The sequence below is a fragment of the Polypterus senegalus genome, chromosome 6 (assembly GCF_016835505.1).
Source record: "Polypterus senegalus isolate Bchr_013 chromosome 6, ASM1683550v1, whole genome shotgun sequence".
Taxonomy (NCBI): Eukaryota; Metazoa; Chordata; class Cladistia; order Polypteriformes; family Polypteridae; genus Polypterus; species Polypterus senegalus.
Genome location: NC_053159.1, coordinates 106,769,710 through 106,791,992, shown reverse-complemented (window position 1 = coordinate 106,791,992; position 22,283 = coordinate 106,769,710). Strand labels below are relative to the sequence as shown.

At 38.6% G+C, this 22,283-nt stretch overlaps 1 protein-coding gene across 4 annotated transcripts in view; it reads right to left on the bottom strand.

Moving 5' to 3' along the window:
* sez6b (seizure related 6 homolog b) overlaps nt 1-22,283 on the bottom strand; it is a 618,004-nt gene that overhangs the window by 7,870 nt on the left and 587,851 nt on the right. For 2 of the 4 annotated variants that reach the window (XM_039756704.1, XM_039756707.1), the window contains exons 13-16: nt 20,536-20,730; nt 19,910-19,948; nt 9,468-9,582; nt 5,802-5,901 (exon numbers count right to left, since the gene is read on the bottom strand). In XM_039756704.1, the coding sequence (XP_039612638.1) occupies nt 5,802-5,901; nt 9,468-9,582; nt 19,910-19,948; nt 20,536-20,730 (449 nt within the window). Of the gene's footprint in view, nt 1-3,393; nt 3,492-5,801; nt 5,902-9,467; nt 9,583-19,909; nt 19,949-20,535; nt 20,731-22,283 lie in introns of those variants that run through there. The other 2 variants (XM_039756706.1, XM_039756705.1) reach the window with 2 other exon arrangements.

Here is a 22,283-nt window from a genome sequence, read left to right as displayed (position 1 = left end):
CCAGAAAAAATAAACCCCACCCAGGGTAGCCTAGTGTCATGACAAAAATAGTAAGGGAAAGTTGAAATCTTACCCGGATTTCTTGGTTGAAAGATCAGTGTGCTAACCATCACACCACCATCACAACCTATGTGGTGCTGTTTCTGTGGTGATATATTACACTGTAGTATTTCTTGCCACTTGCTTCAACACCTAAGTGCCCCTGCCATCCTTTTTTTTTTGTTCTTTATTTTGCCTTATACAATTTTTTGTATTAGGAATTTGTTCGTTTTCATATGCTCCTTGGGATGAGAGAGCAGGGTCAGCCATTGCACAGCACCCCTGGAGCAAGTGCAGTTTAAGGGCCTTGCTCAATGGCTCAGCAGTGTACTATCTTTTTTAGCAGTAACAGAAATTGGAACCGGCAACCTTCTGGATACCCTAACCCTAACCTTAACCCTTGGGAGCAAGGCCAAAAATGGTATATCAGATATTTAACTTATGGTAAAAATTGCACGTTTGCCAAATTGTACTCTGAGACTTGAAAAACAAAACTGTGCAAAAGAACAAACAAACACAGGTTGTGCTTTATGGATACAGAGATTAATGAACAACATTCTTATATAAACTAACTGGTTGTGTTTTCAGCATCTGGCAGACGAAGGCACTATAAGCTAATTTTTGCACTGTGATGAAATGCTGATCCGAAGTAAAGGAAGTCATTTAGAATGGCCAGTAAAGGTAGCCAAAAATTTAACATAACATTATGTAAAAGAAATGGCGGCCATCGTTCAGCTGATTATACCATTAAGCCATTTGCTTGGGTTTGGCTCTACTGCCTCTTGCGGATCCCTTGTTGTTTGTGTAATAAAGATTTTTTTCTATCCTCTTGGGATGAGAGAGCAGGGTCAGCCATTGCACAGCTAGATCTGAGTGCTGCATTTGACACCATTGATCATAATATTCTTAGAAATCGCCTTAGTCAATGGGTGGGCCTCTCTGGCAGTGTCTTAAATTGGTTTGAATCCTACCTGGCAGGGAGAAAATTCTTTGTGAGTTGTGGTAATCAAATCTCAAAGACACATGATATCCGATATGGTGTTCCACAAGGCTCTATCCTGGGTCCGCTGTTATTCTCAATCTATATGCTTCCGTTAGGTCAGATTATCTCAGGTTACAATGTGAGCTACCACAGCTATGCTGATGACACACAGCTGTACTTATCTATAGCACCTGATGACTCCGACTCTTTCGATACACTAACACAATGTCTTACTGGTATTTCTGAATGGATGAATAGTAATTTTCTCAAACTAAATAAAGAGAAAACTGAAATTTTGGTAATTGGCAATAATGGATTCAGCGAGGTTATCAGAAATAAACTTAATGCACTAGGATTAATAGTTAAGACGGAAGTAAAAAATTTAGGGGTAACCGTTGACTGTAATCTGAATTTTAAATCGCATATTCATCAGACCACTAGGACAGCATTTTTTCATTTAAGAAACATAGCTAAAGTTAGACCTCTTATATCATTGAAAGATGCTGAGAAATTAATTCACGCTTTTGTTTTCAGTAGACTAGATTACTGTAACGCACTCCTCTCAGGACTACCCAAAAAAGACATAAATCATTTGCAACGAGTGCAGAATGCAGCTGCTAGAATCCTAACTGGGAAAAGAAAATCCGAACACATTTCTCCAGTTTTGATGTCACTACACTGGTTGCCTGTGTCATTCAGGATTGACTTTAAAATACTGCTTATGGTTTATAAAGCCTTAAATAATCTCGCTCCATCTTATATATCGGAATGCCTGACACGTTATATTCCAAATCGTAACCTTAGATCTTCAAATGAGTGTCTCCTTATAATTCCAAAAGCTAAACTTAAAAGAAGTGGTGAGGCGGCCTTCTGCTGCTATGCACCTAAAATCTGGAATAGCCTGCCGATAGGAATTCGCCAGGCAAATACAGTAGAGCAATTTAAAACACTGCTGAAAACACATTACTTTAACATGGCCTTTTATAACTTCACTTTAACATAATCCTGATACTCTGTATGTTCAATTCTTCATAATAACTATTCATGGTGGCTCTAAAATCCGTACTGACCCCTACTCTCTTCTGTTTCTTTTCCGGTTTCTTTGTGGTGGCGGCCTGCGCCACCACCACCTACTCAAAGCATCATGATGCTCCAACAATGATGGACTGAAAGCCAGAAGTCTACGTGACCATCATCATCAGGTCCTTCCATGAAAATATGATGATTTATGTTAGGTAGAATGCCCAGAGGGGACTGGGCGGTCTCTTGGTCTGGAACCCCTACAGATTTTATTTTTTCTCCAGCTTTTGGAGTTTTTTTTTGTTTTTTCTGTCCACCCTGGCCATCGGACCTTACTCTTATTCTATGTTAATTAATGTTGACTTATGTTTATCTTTTATTGTGTCTTCTATTTCTCTATTCATTTTGTAAAGCACTTTGAGCTACATTTTTTTTGTATGAATATGTGCTATATAAATAAATGTTGATTGATTGATTGATTGAGCACCCCTGGAGCAAGTGCAGTTTAAGGGCCTTGCTCAATGGCTCAGCAGTGTACTATCTTTTTTAGCAGTAACAGAAATTGGAACCGGCAACCTTCTGGATACCCTAACCCTAACCTTAACCCTTGGAAGCAAGGCCAAAAATGATATATCAGATATCTAACTTATGGTAAAAATTGCACATTTGCCAAATTGTACTCTGAGACTTGAAAAACAAAATTGTGCAAAAGAACAAACACAGGTTGTGCTTTATGGATACAGAGATTAATGAACAACATTCTTATATAAACTAACTGGTTGTGTTTTCAGCATCTGGCAGACGAAGGCACTATAAGCTAATTTTTGCACTGTGATGAAATGCTGATCCAAAGTAAAGGAAGTCATTTAGAATGGCCAGTAAAGGTAGCCAAAAATTTAACATAACATTATGTAAAAGAAATGGCGGCCATCGTTCAGCTGATTATACCATTAAGCCATTTGCTTGGGTTTGGCTCTACTGCCTCTTGCGGATGACAGAAAAGGCAGCTCCTGATCTTCTTGTAAGTTTCTGCTTCTTTCTGTGACTATTGCTTCAGTCAAGAGGAACGTCATATTTTTTTTAAACCTATTTGCCAACAAATACAGTGACAAGAAGAATGCCTGTGATCACTATAAAATTACAATATCTGTATTTCTGAATTCATTCAGTTCAGTATGTGTTTTGTAAATCTGAGCTTGAATAACAGATAAAAAGAATCTTGTCAAATAAACATTACACAATAAGTGTACTTTAATGGCATTTACAGTTACGCATTGATCCAACATTCTTTATTCTTGCTGGAAACGGTATGCAAACTTCATGAATATTAATTTCCATTAAGGGGTATTTTACATTAGATACTCTCATCCGTGATATGACAGTCAGTCTGAGGCTGCATCCCCACACACGCTTGTCAACATATACATGTCGGCTCAGTCAAAAGAGATTTCTGAGAACAATGAGAAACATGAAATCAATAAAATAGTGCCAAGCAGTCTAAAGGTTCACATATTTTTTTCCCAACAAATTGGATGCTGAATCAATGTGTTTGATTTTTTCATGTGTCATTTGTTTTATCGGTTTCTCACTGGAATGTCACGTTTATTCACATTTCATTTCAAATTATTTAGAAACAAAACGTTCGATGCAAAACCTTTGCACAGATTATCTGTCTGCTTGTGTGTTTTCACAGTGCAATTATTGTGTTTGTTGCCACAGGTCTGGGTAATGCAGGCTGGCTCATGGATGCATTGCAATTTGGCAACTGCTTAAAAAAGCACCTTGGAGAGCAGGAACCAAACATCAGGAATTAACTGTGATGCCTGTGCTAAAAGATGCTGGATTTTCCAAATATTGGTCCACAGTTTTTTAAGCTGACAGCAGTGAGCTTTAGGCACCAAATGACCACCAGAACTGAACTGGACTTTGATCAATCAAAAGTGATGGAAAAGGGGAAATAATACAAAAGAAGAAAAAGAAAAGTAGCCAAAGTAAGAAGAGGAGGAGGAGGTTTGGAGCACACGCTGATACAGCGCATTGCTGAACCCACCACATGACAAACCAACTCAGGATCCAGATTAGGACTTGAGTGCAGCCATGCAACGGGTGATACCTCAGCACCACACTAGTTTAGATGGAATGGAACCAGTATGAGGCTTTTTATGGTGGCTGGAGTGCCAATTCTGCCACCAACCCCCAAGTTTTTCCCTGCAGGTTGGAGGGCCTACATGCAGGGCTGGATGCAGATTAACGTCATACCCAGGACGGAGCAATTGAAGGTTAAAAGCCTTGCTCAAGGGCCCAATGAAGCAGATGTAGGAAGAGGGGTTCAAAAAAAACAAGAGGCAAAGTACCTGCAGAGATGCTGGTCTGAAAATGCTTGACGACTGAGCATAGAGAAGTGGCCAGTGCACGCTTAGAAAGGGTGCTTGACTGTTTACATAGAGAGATCTACAAACTATTAGTGTGAAGCTTGCCAGTGTAAGTGAATATGACGCATTCCTTGTCTCTAGTACAAGTTTCACAAGCTGGACATTTTCTTGTTGTGCATTCCATGTATGTGATTGTAGGCTGTGATGCCCTGGGGCTGCTGTCATATTTAAATAACAGCCACAACTAAGGATTATTTTCCCCCAAGTTATATAAACTTAACTGAGCCCAATGCCTCCTATGTTTGTACATACCTGCAGCATTGAATGACGAGGAGTGTGCAGCCATTTTTTTGAATGACAGAATTACCAAGATATGTGTAGAGCATAAAAGATAAAAAACCCTGATGAAGAAATGAGTGGCTGACACATTTAAAATGTTATGACAATTGGGTATCTGGGTGTTTGGCGGTAGTGCTGCCAGAAGCAAAAGTTTCCTTTGCAATTGGCTTTTGATTCTGAAACTGAAATTAAATTTAGGTTTAAATGACTACTTTCTGCTAGTATACAGTAGCTTGGAGTAGGGACACAGAGAACATCCGATCTCTTCCATTAGTTTTACTCCCTTTTTTCACTTTACTTAATTTTAAGTAAAATACTATAATTAAGATCCTGAAAAGTGGTTTCAGAAAAACCTGACAGGTCGATGAAAATGCTTTTGTACATTGGTACTTCCGTTAATTTTCAACGGAGTTAAGTTAGAGTGTTCTAATTTCAAAAATTCATACAAGGGCATTTTAAGCCACAGTCATGAAACTACATTGAAACAACTGTTATGTTATAAACTATACAAAGATCAATATTTAATCTGGTTCCCTTTAAAGTCAGTATCAATATTTAATCCATTTTAATACATTCTTTTACAATAAAACCTAATGTTGACTTTGATAAATAAAAGGGATTAAGGAAGTCTTGACATTTACAATGGAAATTTAAGAGAGTGCACAGGGAAATGTATTAAAATATCAATATTAAATAATATAAAATGAGATTAAGATTTAAAAATAATTTAAATGAATATATAAAATGAAATTTTGTAGAAATATGCTCTGACGTAAATGAAACTAGAAGGCAGCGCTTCCGATTATACTTGAAGGCAGCGTTAACACCTAGCATGTTGAGGTTCTGAAATGAGTAGTACTAGTAGCGCTACTGTCACATGTACAGAGCCCAGGAAAATTCTTTCTTGCATGTTCAGCTAAAATGTAACATATGGAAGCACAAAAGGCCGCAGAGACTTTAAATGTGAGACTGAGATAAGGTAAAAATAATTAACAGAAAATAGAATGCTTAGCATCCAAATGGCACAACTCAAAAGAGTTGCTACTTACTCCTGTCTCGTATATAGGATTGTCAAAGGCTGACTCCACTGTGATGTGATTGTATGGGTGGCTGCTGGGCAGATGTAACCTAAACGTTTTCCTCTGAACCCTGCAATACATGAGAATAAGAAAAGAACAAACCATTTGAGATAAATAACATTTATAATTTCAGAAAAACTAAAGTAGTAGCGAATAGGATAGAGCCCTTGACATTATACAAGACTTAGTCTCACAAATACAGAGGAAACAACAGCATATCAGCCAATTCCTGGAGAGAGTTAAAAATATACTGTATTAACTATACTACTATTATTATCATTGTTATTATTAATTAATGATGAGGATACTACTAATAATAAACACTATAGGCTTCTGTTTATTTAATGGATGTTGTTTATATAATCATGAAACAAAATGTCACTATTTTCTAGCATCATACCCAAAAATATTTTTGTAACTGAAACATTTGTTATATTTCATGTTTTTTATATATCATTTGTCTAATACAATATTCAAAGGTCTGGGTTGTGGAAGGAAGGAAGTATAAAAGAAAATAGCCATAGTCTCTGCTATCCATCCATCCATCTTCAAACCCGCTGAATCCGAACACAGGGGTCTTCTGGAGCCAATCCCAGCCAACACAGGGCAGGAACCAATCCTGGGCAGTGTGCCAACCCACCACAGGACACACACAAACATACACTAGGGCCAATTTAGAATCGCCAATCCACCTAACCTGCATGTCTTTGGACTGTGGGAGGAAACCCACGCAGACATGGGGAGAACATGCAAACTCCACGTAGGGAGGACCCGGGAAGCGCCACCGTGCCGCTCTTAGTCTCTGCTATCTGAACAAAAATATTAATGGATATACATGATAGATAGATAGATAGATAGATAGATAGATAGATAGATAGATAGATAGATAGATAGATAGATAGTTCTTGTATTTTCTTGTGATGGGTGTAACTTCACACCAGTAAATATAAGTTTTCAAATCTGACTGTGAGAAGGTTACATTTATTAATCTATAGAGCACCACAAATAATATTGAAGTGGTTCAGCTGTCAATGTGACTGTAACTTTTTTGAGTATGAAATAGTTGCTTTGTCTGGGAAAAAGCCTCTTACTTTGTAAAGTCAGAGTTTCTTACAATTAATATGAATATGGGCCATTTTTTCAATTCTAGAAATAGTATCTTTTAAAATTCACCCCAGACAATCAGGCAGGTTTTACCAAATTGTTTTTTGATCCTGGAGAGAGTTAAGAATTTTAGAAATATATTATATTAACTATTCTACTACTACTACTACTACTACTACTATTATTATTATTATTATTATTATTATTATTATTAATGATGATGATACTACTAATAATAATAAACACTATAGGCTTCTGTTTATTTGGCACAATATATTTAATGTATGTTGTTTATATAATCATGAGACAAAATGTTTTAAATGACAGAATACTTAGGAGAAACCACATCTAACCTGACTGCAAGTCCTTAAAGCTTTCTTTTCAACAAATCTCATTATGAATATGTTATGAGGTACTTAATTGTAATGACACAGAGGTTATCATTCTATCAAGTGATTTTCCACAGAAATACATTTTGGAAATTATGCAGAAGGAAACAACTAGAAAAAAAGTGTATTGGAAATGACACCAATAAGTGCAGTTGCATGTCGCACTTTAAAGGCTTTGTACCATAACTTGGAATGGACTCAAAGTGGCCATTAGACTTCTTTATTTGAAATGTGCTAAAAAATCTCTGGACTATGTGTCAACTCTATAACTTTTTGATAAGTTAAATTTTAGAGAATAATTGAATATCACTGGATAACGACTTCTGTAAAGTTATACGCTATCCCCCAAGAAATATAACACATCACAATGATGCTAATTCATACTCAGTCACTTTACATTAAGAAACACAGCCTGGGGCCACAGGCACAATAGTCACTGTTTTTTGGTGTCCATAGATTAAAAAAGAAATAATCCTTTCCAAGACAGTTTGCCTTCAATATACTATTGGGCATCAGTAACACCAGCAATTGAATAACAGTCAAAATACAGTACATCCGGAAAGTATTCACGGCGCATCAATTTTTCCACATTTTGTTATGTTACAGCCTTATTCCAAAATGGATTAAATTCATTTTTTTCCTACACACAACACCCCATAATGACAACGTGAAAAAAGTTTACTTGCCATGAAGTTCAAAATTGAGCTCAGGTGCATCCTGTTTCCCCTGATCATCCTTGAGATGTTTCTGCAATTGGAGTCCACCTGTGGTAAATTCAGTTGATTGGACTTGATTTGGAAAGGCACACACCTGTCTATATAAGGTCCCACAGTTGACAGTTCATGTCAAAGCACAAACCAAGCATGAAGTCAAAGGAATTGTCTGTAGACCTCCGAGACAGGATTGTCTCGAGGCACAAATCTGGGGAAGGTTACAGAAAACTTTCTGCTGCTTTGAAGGTCCCAATGAGCACAGTGGCCTCCATCATCCGTAAGTGGAAGAAGTTCGAAACCACCAGGACTCTTCCTAGAGCTGGCCGGCCATCTAAACTGAGCGATTGGGGGAAAAGGGCCTTAGTCAGGGAAGTGATCAAGAACCCGATGGTCACTCTGTCAGAGCTCCAGAGGTCCTCTTTGGAGAGAGGAGAACCTTCCAGAAGGACAACCATCTCTGCAGTAATCCACCAATCAGGCCTGTATGGTACAGTGGCCAGATGGAAGCCACTTCTTAGTAAAAGGCACATGGCAGCCCACCTGGAGTTTGCCAAAAGGCACCTGAAGGACTCTCAGACCATGAGAAACAAAATTCTCTGGTCTGATGAGGCAAAGATTGAACTCTTTGGTGTGAATGTCAGGCATCATGTTTGGAGAAAACCAGGCACCGCTCATCATCAGGCCAATACCATCCCTACAGTGAAGCATGGTGGTGGCAGCATCATGCTGTGGGGATGTTTTTCAGCGGCAGGAACTGGGAGACTAGTCAGGATAAAGGGAAAGATGACTGCAGCAATGTACAGAGACATCTTGGATGAAAACCTGCTCCAGAGCGCTCTTGACCTCAGACTGGGGCGACGGTTCATCTTTCAGCAGGACAACGACCCTAAGCACACAGCCAAGATATCAAAGGAGTGGCTTCAGGACAACTCTGTGAATGTCCTTGAGTGGCCCAGCCAGAGCCCAGACTTGAATCTGATTGAACATCTCTGGAGAGATCTTAAAATGGCTGTGCACCGACGCTTCCCATCCAACCTGATGGAGCTTGAGAGGTGCTGCAAAGAGGAATGGACGAAACTGGCCAAGGATAGGTGTGCCAAGCTTGTGGCATCACATTCAAAAAGACTTGAGGCTGTAATTGCTGCCAAAGGTGCATCGACAAAGTATTGAGCAAAGGCTGTGAATACTTATGTACATGTGATTTCTCAGTTTTTTTTATTTTTAATAAATTTGCAAAAACCTCAAGTAAACTTTTTCACATTGTCATTATGGGGTAGAACTGAGTGTAGAATTCTGAGGAAAAAAATGAATTTAATCAATTTTGGAATAACGCTATAACATAACAAAATGTAGAAAAAGTGATGCACTGTGAATACTTTCCGGATGCACTGTATAATACCCTTTTTGATAATTTTCCCCAAAATTCTTACTTTGAGAAGTAGACATATAGCCCTGCAACAGCTAGCACAATAATGGTGATGGGGATGAGTATGGCCATCACAGTGCCACTCTTCTCCAGTGGATCATGTACTGATGCCTTGGCAACTAGGAAGAGAGAAACAGAAATATCAACTGTTTAAAGTCTAAATGTACTATAACAACTGATGCACACAGTACCTTGTGACAGATTTCCCATTTGGCAAAATGTTCAAAAGGGAGATAAGGGGCACCAGTCTGTTATACTGTAGGATTGAGGAAGAAGCGAACAGACTAATGAGAAATTCATCTGTAGAGCCCATAGCCAATATAACTGATGCATCTTTAATTAGTCAGCACTGTCTCAAATGCATGCACCACAATCATTATTTTAAATATGTTATTAAAGGAATAATAATTTCAGATTTCATTCATTGCTTCTTTATTTCTTAGACTGCAATCTTACAAACCATTTTTCAAAACATTACTACTGAGTAGATAAACCATGCCTACAAATAGAAAAACAGTCTCTTGTATTTTGCAAATTGCCAAAAATAAATAAATAAATAAATAAATCAAGGTTTATGTTTAATGCAGACCCCTTTAAAGTTTTGTCTTACAGTGCTGTGGCTGTTTTCCCAAATTTAAAAGTCTTGCATATGATGATCACTGGTGGTGGTTCAGTACTTAAAAAGTATTCATGTTTTGTAAATTGAAACTGGTTTAATAAGAATTTATTATCACAGAAAATATATTATGTGAAGGCTAGGAGGCACCAGAGAGCCCCAAGTCTCAAAGATGACCACAAAAGACAGTCCTGGGTTCAAACAAATGGTGTTTATTGCAAGAATACTTTGTTTATAGAAACACAAATCACAAGTCGCTTTCTCTCCTCTTTCATGTCCACTCTCTACCTCACTACTGTCCTCCAGTCCAGTGTTCCTTCCAGCTCTGACTCATCTGGACAAGGCAGTGTATTCCCTTTTATTGAGGACCCGGGACTACTTCCGTTGACGTGGGGTAGCCTGTTGGTAGCACTTCCAGGTTATGACAAAGCCTCCTCCTCCGGCTGGGATTCCCACAGTGCTACTCCTCTGAACTCCAAATCTCATGTAGCCCTATGGGCGTCCAAACTGGGACTCTATATGAGGGACACTGCCACCTATTAAAGTGGGGAATGAACTGCTCCCTGATGTGCTCTCCTGACAGTTCTTGTATTCTTTGGGGATCCCATCCAGGATGGGATCATAAGACATCCTAACCAGGTATTGCCCCGATTTAGTCCATCCTTCCATTATGGCATCCCATCCTGGGTGGGGCACCAAATTGTCCCCTGGGGTATCTACAATTAAAATACCAGCATGTCCTTCTGTGTATTGAAAATGGTGGTTGATAGTAAATACTGTATAAATTGTATGAAATGATATGCTTGCATCGATTGGTAGTATGAAAGTGTGCTTGCTGGGCAACGTGAACTTTTAATAAGAAAGATGCTGCTAGTTGCTTTAGTGTGAAGTCAGCTTTATCATGAAGCCTGTAACTTTTCTCAAGAGTTTTGGTTTTCCTGATATTTAATTCTGTTCATGATTAGTATCTACTTGTGTTTTTTTTTCTTTACACCATTTTACACTGGCCTTGTTTTACTTTAACTTTATCACAATTAAATCTGACTGTAAGAATGTTACATTTATTAATCTATAGAGCAACACAAATAATATTGAAGCGGTTCAACTGTCAATGTGACTGTAACCTTTTCGAGTATGAAATAGCTGCTTTGTCAGGGAAAAAGCCTTTTACTTTGATATTCATGTGATAATGCAGCACCTAAGTGGGTTTCTGAGTACTCCATCTAAACAATAAATTCTTATGTAAAGTCAGAGTTTCTTATAATTAATATGAATATAGGGCATTTTTTCAAGTCTAGAAATAGTATCTTGTAAATTCACCCCAGGCAATCAAGCAGTTTTTGCCATATTTTGTTAAAGCAGGAAGTGCCACTTCAAACTTCAGAATAAAATATCTGCAATAAGAAATGACTGAGCCAGGAGAGGAGGCCATAACTAAATAAATAAAGTTTATCTAATAACATTCTGGTACATCATAATTTAAAGCCACATATAAGCAATATACAGTATATGCAGTTTTTAAGTTTAAAAAGGATACATTCTGATTGCTTAAACACATCACATCGCCATAAGTCGCCCTCACATGCTATCCTGCTAGAAAACGGGTAAGCACATGTCAGAGTTGATGGAGCACACAAAACAGCAAGAAAGAGATCTTTTTACCTCAACCTTGATTCTGCTTAAAAACATGTTGCTTCAACCCAACCAACTGCTACAGCTTGTCAAAGAGGGAATAACAAAGTGCACAAAGAAGAGTAAAGTGAGGAGGAGGAGAGAGACAGATCATCTGATGAAGAAAGCAACCAAGCAAATAAAAACAAAACAGTGCAACAGATGCAGTTGAAATCTATAATAATAACAGAAAAATTAATGTGTAGCAAATGATAAAAGCAACAGTGCTGGTGGCCCATTACAGTCTACCAGGACAAAAAATGATAACCTAGCACTCTTGTTCGGGATTAATATTCAAGAAAGCTACCCTGCCGATCCACACGGGTTCTAAAATCAGACCCTTACTCCAGATGTCATAGTAACTCAAATCAATCATATGCTAAACCTGTCCACGTGGGATTTGTATACGTTGTGTGCTGGGCTCAAGGGTGAGGCTTGAGGAGGGCCCACTAAAGAGCTTGTCCCCCCTTTGAAAAGCCCTGCTCCGCTACTGGTAATGACTAACTAGCTCTAACACTGTGTTTCAGGATAAGGAAAACCTCTTCAAGTTTTGTAACTGGGGTTTAATTAATTAAATATCCATTCAGTACTCCAAATAATTTTCCAATTAAATTTTTTTGGAGTTTGGAGCTTCTTTTAGACTTTTCAGTACTGCTTATATACATAACAGTTGGTTTTCCGCGTATTGAAAATTATGACAATGCACAGATACTTTAGTATTCGGCCTATTATTAATAAATTTGGGCCAATATAGGATGAATGTTAGAGCTGACCCTTGGAAGCACAAACAGTAATCTTACAAACTCATTAGAAGTTTAGAATGCAAGTAAGTTGGCTTTTATAGTGTCTTGGACTTGGGAGTTCCTTCGACCAATGTCCTAAAACCTGTTGCAAAAAGTCTCACAAGAGTGCCTATAAACCTATGGCTTGTATAACAAAAGGGAAAACAAAGAATCTTTATAAAATAATAAAAAAAATATTATAATAAATTCCCTATAGCACAAGAGGTACCGTGTTAGTCATAGATTGATACAGGAGAAAGTAGGTTGAAATGACACCATTTATTGGCTTTTGTAATCTATTTAGTTAGCCAATAAAAGGTGTCATTTCACCCTTCTTAGTACAACAGGCAATCCACTGGCAAACAAATCCCAAAAAAAGGCAATGTTGTCAACAAAACCAACAGTTGTCATGTGAATTTGGTCTGTGTCTGTTTGTACCTTTCATCAGGCAGTCTGAAATGGCATTTAAAGCCTAAGGACTACCTTGGAAGGAGCATCTGGCTTGGAGGCCCAATGAGAGCTAAAAGGGGGGCGGGCTAACCATACCTCAAAGGAATAAAGTACAGTAGTGAAAGCAAAAATAAATCGTGACAGAGAGAAAGTGGAGGAAGTCACTTGTATCAAGGGACGAACTACACCAACTACACAAAGCCAGGTTCATGTTACAGATGGAAAACAGAAACTGAACAGATTGATAGACCCTCTTTTGTTTTTTTGGATGGTGAATTTGTGAGAGGTGATGGTGAGTAATGGTTTCCCTTGGATCTGAGGTTTGGCTCTTCAAAATCCTCAGATTAAAGAAAGAAAAACGTTACTTCTTGTGACAGACATTTAAAGGACTTTTATTTGCTGTTAAGTCATTAGCATAATTATTATTTGTGTATTAGTGGCTTATTTTTTGAGTGTTTTATATTGTAATTTGGTGGGAGGGGGTATTTTCAGTTTTTATATTAACACATTTTCATTCCATTGTTACATTTGCTTCTGTTGGCGTGTCCTGTTTTTGTTGTTGTGTCTGATAGGAAAGTAGGGTCGCTCACACTCCAGATTATTTATTATTTTTTTTTCTTTTTGCTGCCTTTATGAGGATCGATAGCACATATTATAATCATGCCGTTTCAAGCCAGGAGAAGGGTCACAAGGAGCGGTATAACAACTGTAAAACAACTATAACAACTGACCAAGGAGAGGTTGAGAAACAGAGCAAAGAGATCAAATATCCCAGATAATCAATACCAAATCAAAGCAATAATCACAGAGAACTCACCAATGCTAAACACATACAAAGTACCCCAAAGGACTGTGTGTTCCTTCAGCCTTTATAGGTTTGAGGGCGATCCCTTGACAAAGATGTACAGGTGGCCCGACACCCAAAACACATGAAACATAAGAGAACATGCATAGACTCATAGAAATTAATACAAATAATAAATAGAAATATTAGCATTAACAAATGAATCAAACAAGAACAAAAAAAGACCTTAGAAAAGGAATCTGAGCTCAAGCCAGGGGAGGGACATAGGCTACAACATAACAAATAGTGTCAGTAAATATGCTGTTATGTTTGGAGCATTTGTTTAATCATCTGAAATCAAAGCAGAATCACATATTTGCAGCAGGTTTGGATCTAATACGATTAGGTGACAGGGTATCACGTCTGGATTTCCTGATGATGCCAGCTCTGTATCAGCTTTACTTTTTTTACGAAAGGGAGCTCTGCAAGCCTCCATGATTTCGTGTGGATAGACCTGAATTTTATACACTGGGTATACAAATTATTTTATGTTTTTGTTATTGTTGTTTTCCATGGGAAATTACAAATTTCTTATTTCTCTCAATTAAGTTTATCAGTTATCCTTTTGTATCACAGTTAAATCTTCTCCCATATGGAAAGTATACATTTATTACAGTTGAGTTTTTAGCATCAGCAGAGAGGTTCTCTGTAGCATCCCCTCAGTCATGCCACTACTTCAGTTCTATTGGCTTCTTGTTCCCAGAATTCTTACTTTAAACTTTACACGGCTCACTCTTTCTCCAACTGAAGCAAGTCCTTGCGTGTGAGGTAATAATTTGTGGGGATTATTCTGAATGAGAACAAGCACTTTATCTTCCTTTTTGTATCTACACTCACTGGCCACTTTAGAACATTAGGGGGGGGTTGGACCACCTTTTGCTTTCAGAACTGCCGTAATCTTTCATGGCATAGAATCAACAAGGTGCTGGAAACATTTCTCAGGGATTTTGGTCCATATTGACATGATAGCATTACGCAGATGGCTGCAGATTTGTCGGGTGCACGTCCATGATGCAAATCTCCCCTCCACCACATCCCAAAGGAGCTCTATTGGATTGAGACCTGGGGCCTCATGTATAAACGGTGCGTACGCACAGAAATGTTGCGTAAGAACTTTTCCACGTTCAAATCGCGATGTATCAAACCTACACTTGCCATAAAGCCACGCATTTTTCCACGGTACCTCATGCCTTGTTGTACGCAAGTTCTCCGCTCAGTTTTGCAGACTGGCGGCACCCAGCGTCAAAGCAATGGTACTGTTCCTGTGTGGTTACTCATTATTTTCCTGACGCGGCTTTATAAATACACTGAAACTAACCGCATATTGTTTATTAGTGTAACACATCTGATTGTAATTAACTTGTAACAATATGATGGTCCAGGGAACAGCCATAGTATTCCAAATACCATACCTGCTTTAGCGTTCTTACTCTCACTGCACCTTCTTCTTTCAGCTGCTCCCGTTAGGAGTTGCCACAGCGGATCATCTTTTTCCATATTACTCTCACTGCACCACTCGGAGTATTTATATGACTGTATCTGAGTGTGAATCCCAGCAGCAGCTGATCGGAAAGAGAATTATCGGTATATAGCTTCAAGGACACGCTGTCTCAGCCACTGCAAAATGTTTTAAAGCCTTTCCCATACGGACCTCGGGGTTCAGAAACAGTTTCATCCCAAGAACTTGAAATGCACTCAGTCAATTGCACCTTGTAGAACTGTGTGTACTTATAAGTACAATCACCCCACTGTAAACTTGCACTACAGTTATAATATCGCACAACCTGAGCCACTTTATAAAGCGCGTATTTACATATGATGACGATATCATTTTAAGGTGAAATGCAGCAAAATATGTTTATTAAATCATACAGATAAAACTTTAACTTCATTTAAATAATCTATATTCTTCACTGGGAGTGTCGTGAAGGATAGAATAATTAAACATGTACTACAAAGATATTTCAATGTTCCTTAAATGTTTTGAAGAATTGGCGCTAAGCTTACAGATGGCTTAACTTCTATTACAGAGCTGATTGTGTGGCGATCGGTTACTTGGGGAAAGAAAAGCAAGGACTGCAGTGGCGGCTACGCCAATATATACTGAATATAAAACAGAAAGAGAAAATAACAACACAGCTAAAAACGCAGCGATAAATTTCGGCAAAAGTTAAATGCTTGTGTCATGAGCACGAGGCGGTTATGCAGTGTCTGCAATGGACGTGGACATCCATCGTGCATAAGATACCTTACTGACATTGGCGGGCGAAGGAGCCACCGATTCTTCCTCTGCCCAGTGCCACCACAAGCCTAGAGCCGCCCCTGAGTACTGCTGCAATAAATTATTTCATCAAAGTGAAACACATGTTTAATAACGTACTTTAACTCCTATCATCATAAAAATGATATCACGTATACATCTCAGTATTTTAGTTATTCAGAGAGCTGTAATATCACGAATGTAATGGATTCTGCGTCCAGTTGGAGGAAGAGAGCCGGTTTGAAGATCAAATACAAAACAAAGCATTTAACGTGCTACTTTAATTACGATGTGATTTGAGAAAATGATTTTAAGATGAAGTTTATGATTTTCTACTTTAATGACAAAATAAACTACATGATTAAAGTGGAAATGTCGAGATTGAAGTTGACATTTCGTGCTTTTTCCCCCACTGTGTGCCTTTTTTTCTCTGTACCCTAATAAGCTTTCACATGACACTCAGACAGTGGGCTACAACTCGCCTTTTCACGGCGACTTTGATACATGACTTCTTTTTTATTTCCGGCACTGTGCGATTTTGAGAATGTGAGCTTTCAAGTTTCTCCAACACGCTATGTCACTCGATCAACTTCATTTTGTTGATTATACCACGGTTTATTTGAACAAATAGTATGTTTTTCCTTTGCCTCCACTTGGTATTCGCTGAAATTCTTATATTTTCCCCTGTGCTTTTTCCATTGTCTTTTCACAGAAGGCTGAGCTTAAGGGCGATTTATATTGATTTGCATATTCAAAGAGGAGTAATTCTGGGAGGAGTTGGGGCGTTACAAAAAGCGCGTGCACGAGCGTTCCTTTTCACGCTGATCGGGATTTATGTAGTGGAAGAACGTGGAAGTTGGAGTACGCACAGATTCCTGCATCTGCATTTTTCTGTGCGTAAGCACATTTCGGCTTTTGTGCTTACGCCATGTTATAGTGCGAGTTCTACGCACGGTGTTAAACATGAGGCCCCTGGTGACTAAGGAGGCCATTTCAGTACAGTGAATTCACTGTCATCTTCAATAAACTAGTGTGAGATATCTGAACTTTTTGACATGGCACATTATCCTGCTGGAAGTAACCATCAGAAAATGGATACACTGCGTTCATAAAGGGTGGAACATGGTCAGCAACAATACTCAGATAGCCTGTGGCATTTAAACGATGCTCAGTTGATACTAAGGGGCGGAAAGTGAAAATATCCCCCACACCATTATACCACCAGCACCAGCCTGAATCTTTGATACAAGACAGGATGGATCCATGATTTCATGTTGTTAAAGCCAAATTCTGACCCTACCATCTAAATTTGTCAGCAGAAGTTGAGACTCATCAGACCAGTCAATGTATTTTCAATCTTCTTTTGTTCAATTTTGGTGAACTTGTGTGAATTGTAGTCTCTATTGCCTTTTCTTAGCTGACAGGAGTGGCACCCAGTCTGGTTTCCTGCTTCTGTATCCCATCTGCTTTAAGGTTCAACATGTTGTGTGTTCAGTGATGCTCTTATGCATATTTCACTTATAATAAGTGGTTATCTGAATTACTGTTGACTTTCTATCAGCTAAAACCAGTCTGGCCTTTCTCCTCTGACCTATGGCTTCAGTAAGGCATTTTCACTCAGAGAACTGCTGCTCACTGGACATTTTCCCTTTTTGGACCATTCTCTGTAAACCCTAGCTAGGGTAAAGTGTAAAAATCCCAGTAGATCAGCGGTTTCTGAAACACTCAGACCAGCTCGTCTGGCACCAACAAACATGCCTCATTCAAACTCACTTAAATCTCCTTTCTTCCCTATTCTAATGCTCAGTTTCAACTTCAGCAGGTTGTCTTGACATTGTCTGCATGCCTAAATGCATTGAGTTGCTGCCATATAATTGGCTGATTATATACTTGTGTTACAAGCAGTTGAAGAGGTGTACCTAATAAAGTGGACAGTGAGTATATATATCAGGTTGTTGTGTATTTTTTTTAGTTTGAGAAAATGTGGCTGCAGAATGAATTGGCAGTTCTGTTAGTTTTATTTGCCAATCTGATTACTGACGTTGCTAAAGAAGAATTACTGTATTTTTCTTTATATATCTTGAGGTTTTTAAAGTTAAAATAAAAAAGTGTGCTACATACTGTATAAAGAAAGTTCATTATGGACATTGCGCATTATGGTTAATAATTTGTATTTAATTTAATTTAATTGTGTTTAATTGTTGTATAATGGTAAATCTGTGAAACACTCAGAGCCTTACTGCTAAGTGGAGCTGTAAACAAACTGAAGTGAACGGAATTCATAAATGGCAGCGATACGTCCCCCAAGCTGTTAGAATCTAGCTGCTAAGATCAAGTAGGTTTGGCAGGCAGCCCAGGAGAATTTCCAGTTTCTTGGCCTCCAGGGAACTGAAATCAGAACTCAGGAGTACAGTAAGCCTGGCACTGCAGAAGGGCACTGTGGTCTGTTTTGTTTTCTTGACTTTGGAATAGGATTCCCTTGACTGTTTATGTAATTCTGGAGACTATCTGGCTCTGCTGCATCTTCTTAACTGTTTTGTGCCTTTTTATCTTTTTGTTTGTTTGCTGAAGATCTTCCATGGTTTCCACGGTCCCAGGATGGCCCAGGATGTGTCATGAGGCCATGGGGGAATAGGCTTATTAGATCATTTTGTTTGCCAGACATTTTGGAAAACTATATAAAACTCACCTGGGAGTGTGGTTGGATTGCTTTATAGATCTTTATTTTTAAATAAGCCTGTTCTTTAACACTTCTTTGGTACTCCTGCTCTTTTTGTTCAGGACTGTTTCCTATTTAATTTTCTTTTCAGCAGTATTGTGTTTAGGAGGTAGTTATGTAAGGACTTGCCCACGCTAACTGTGTTAGTATTGGGGTGAGGCAAACTTTTGCAAGATAAGCATAGTTCTGCCATTAGTTTTCATTTTTTTTTCAGGCCAGCATTAGGGTGTAATTGTGTATTACACTACAAGCTGTTCCTTCGTATTGTCTCCTTGATGCTACATTTCAATGTGGCATTTTAACACGTGATGAATTCATCTATTTTCAGAGCTTTGTCAAGATCAGGGTGACAAGGCACCACAGCCTACCCTGACAGCGTCAAATGTTATTCCACAAAGCAACAACCAACTCTACAGTGGTTTTACATGCCAAGATCTACAAATAATATGTACATTATTGGCATTTGAGAAGAATCTGGAGCAGCTAAAGAATGCCCACAGGGACATGTGAAGAATATGTAAGTGCCACAGAGTGACGGTGTGGGAGTGGAACTCCTATCCCTAGAGCAGTGATGTAGCAGTAATAACCACTACACTGCCCTGGCACCCACCAATAACACATGCTCAGTTGGTTATACCCCTAAAATAGATAAGGGGAGGGGGTAAAACAATAGATGAATGGATTTATATGTCAATATACTGTAATTCTTCCTGTTATTTTCAGTATCATTGCCATTTTTCCTAGATTTGTTTTGTAAATATTTTATTATAAGTTACTATGTGTTTTTTATAAGCCAATGTTTGCAGGAATGGTGCTTGTATCATGCTCATGGATATAATTTGTTTCAATTCCATTAGGACATAGAGACACTGAGAGAAAACAAAATGTTTTCTGTGTTAATATTTGTTTGGAAACATTTGGCTTTGCAGTATTTGTTTAACATTAATATTTTGGTTTGAATACATGTGTCTATTCAGCACACCGCCTTTGAATTTACTTGAGATAAACGGAAAGCAAGGGAGAGACGAAACAGTACCAGGTATTACTGAGAACAATCATTACAATGACAATATAAAATTAAAAGGCTGAAAGGATCCAACTTACCATCTAATTGGCGTTCATTTAAATACTCAGGGTTGGAAGCTAGAAAAGAAAAAACATGTCTTTTAAAACTAGGTGCTGGATAGCATAAGTGAAGAACACATTGTATTGCTGGTAAGGCCTGACTTCTTACTTATTGTGCAGCAAATTGTCCAAACTATGACCTGATTTTGGACTATCTTGTGGACATTTAACCCAATTTATGAAAGAAGCAAGCAACAGTGGCTTTATGTGTTAGCGTTTTGATTGAAAGTTTTCTAACACTCTCTGTTATGCACTTATTTTCACAATGTGCACTGGTAGAAGCTTAAAGCAGTACCTCAACATTGAATCAAGTGGTGTCTGCTGTGAGCACCTTTTTGGGGACTATGCCACTGGCTTTTGGAATTTGCCTGTGTTTTTCCACACTGAATCACAGTGTCACTAGCTATGTAATATGGTATGTCATTTCCAATTCAAGACTGTAAGAAATGGCTTTACATTTGGAACTATGGGTTATACATAACTGGCAAATAGCAACACCTGATTTACTGCTAAAGTATAAAGTCATCCATATCATTAAAGGGGTAAATGCCTATGTATTCCTAAAAATGGAATGGCTGCTGCTTGTCCTGTTTATCTATTATCACCTTGGCATACAGGTGGTGGACTGCTCCACTGGGAAGGATGTCCTGGGATGCACCTTAAGACAGATTCTCCCACCAGCTGATAACCATTGTAACACGAAAATCTCAGCATCTCTCCAGGCTGGTAGAACCTCTTTTCTGTAGTCTGAATGCTGAATGATGGGGCACCTGGGTTGTGGCACGGCTCATAAACCTCTGCTGAAGACACCAAAAAGATGAAAGTTAGATGGGTAAATCAAGAATGACCTCAGCTTTTGGTTCTTAAACATCAAAAAATGCAACACTTCGGTATAAGTCAGGAATCAACTCTGGACAGAATTAAGTCCATGTTAAGATTACCCTCACACACATTAACATACAAATGTAACCTCATACCGTGGCAGTTTAAAGAAATGAGTGTATCAAATGTGAATGTTTGTGAGGTGTGGGAGGAAATTAGGGGCACCTGAAGAAAACCCACACAACAAATAAAATGAGGCAATTTAATGGAGCCAGTGAGCAAGCTCAGGTCTCAGGAAGTGTGAAACAGCAGCACAAAGCGCTGTGCCATTCTTCTGCTCAATATAAATTGAATGTCTACAGACTAGATCTGACAAACATTATTAGCTGTAACATAATGAGAACTATCATAGTACTTCATCTATGCTTAGAAGGGTCAATAATTATTTGCTGGTAACATTTCTTGAGAGTACATACACAATAGAAATAAACAACTTGATTTAATCAGTGCTAATTAAAATACACTTCGGCTGTTTTAATTGTAGGCCTTAACTTTATGCTGTCTGTGTCACTAGGGGGTGCCAATACACCACATTTCAAATTGCACAGAGTGCAGAACCAATGGGCAGTACAATACTGCAAATTTCAATGTATTAATTAAAAGTGTCTCACCTCTGCATGATGGGATACATGGTGGATAGCCAAAAGTGAGGAGCTGGCATGTTTTGGTATGCTAGGCTTTTACCTTGAGGTGAAAACCATATACATCTATATATATATAAAATTCAATGTGTGTGTGTATGTTCCAGCATCACGTCCGAACGGCTGGAGTGATTCTCACGAAACTTGGTACACATGTTCCTCATTGGTCGACTAAAAATACTGTAGGGTGAAATCTGCCCATAGCCCACCCCCTTCTGGGTAGGGTGTGGGGTGATCTTACAGTCTTGTATGCATGTTATCATCCAGTTAACACTCGGAATGACCACCAGAGGGCGAACTTTATTTTTAAGCACCCCACCGGGCACCTGTTGCTTTTGAAATTAAATCGAGTTCTACGCGTGCGAGTGAGTGTGTGTATGTCCGGCACGGAAGTGAGACGTAGAGTCGGGGTGAGGGCTCCAGCTCCGAGGATGCGCAAGCACTGTAAACTTCCCCTTGGGATTAATAAAGTATCTATCTATCTATCTATCTATCTATCTATCTATCTATCTATCTATCTATCTATCTATCTAGCAAGGCCAGCACACCGGCAAAAGGAAACCTTCTAAGAAAGACAGATGCTTAGCTGCTAATGCACAAATGATGCGAGCACGTCGGCAACACGAATCCTCATAGCACAATACTTTTTAGGATCCCGTGCTGTTATTTACACAGTTAGTATATAGGAGGCGACTGCCAGCATTCTTTATGTTTGAGCAGCACCACAGGCGTCTGTTGCCTTTCAAATTAAATAGAGTTGGCAGATTCCGACCGTCAACTGGATGATAACATACATACAAGACCACAAGACAAGCGCTTTAGTGAGTCTT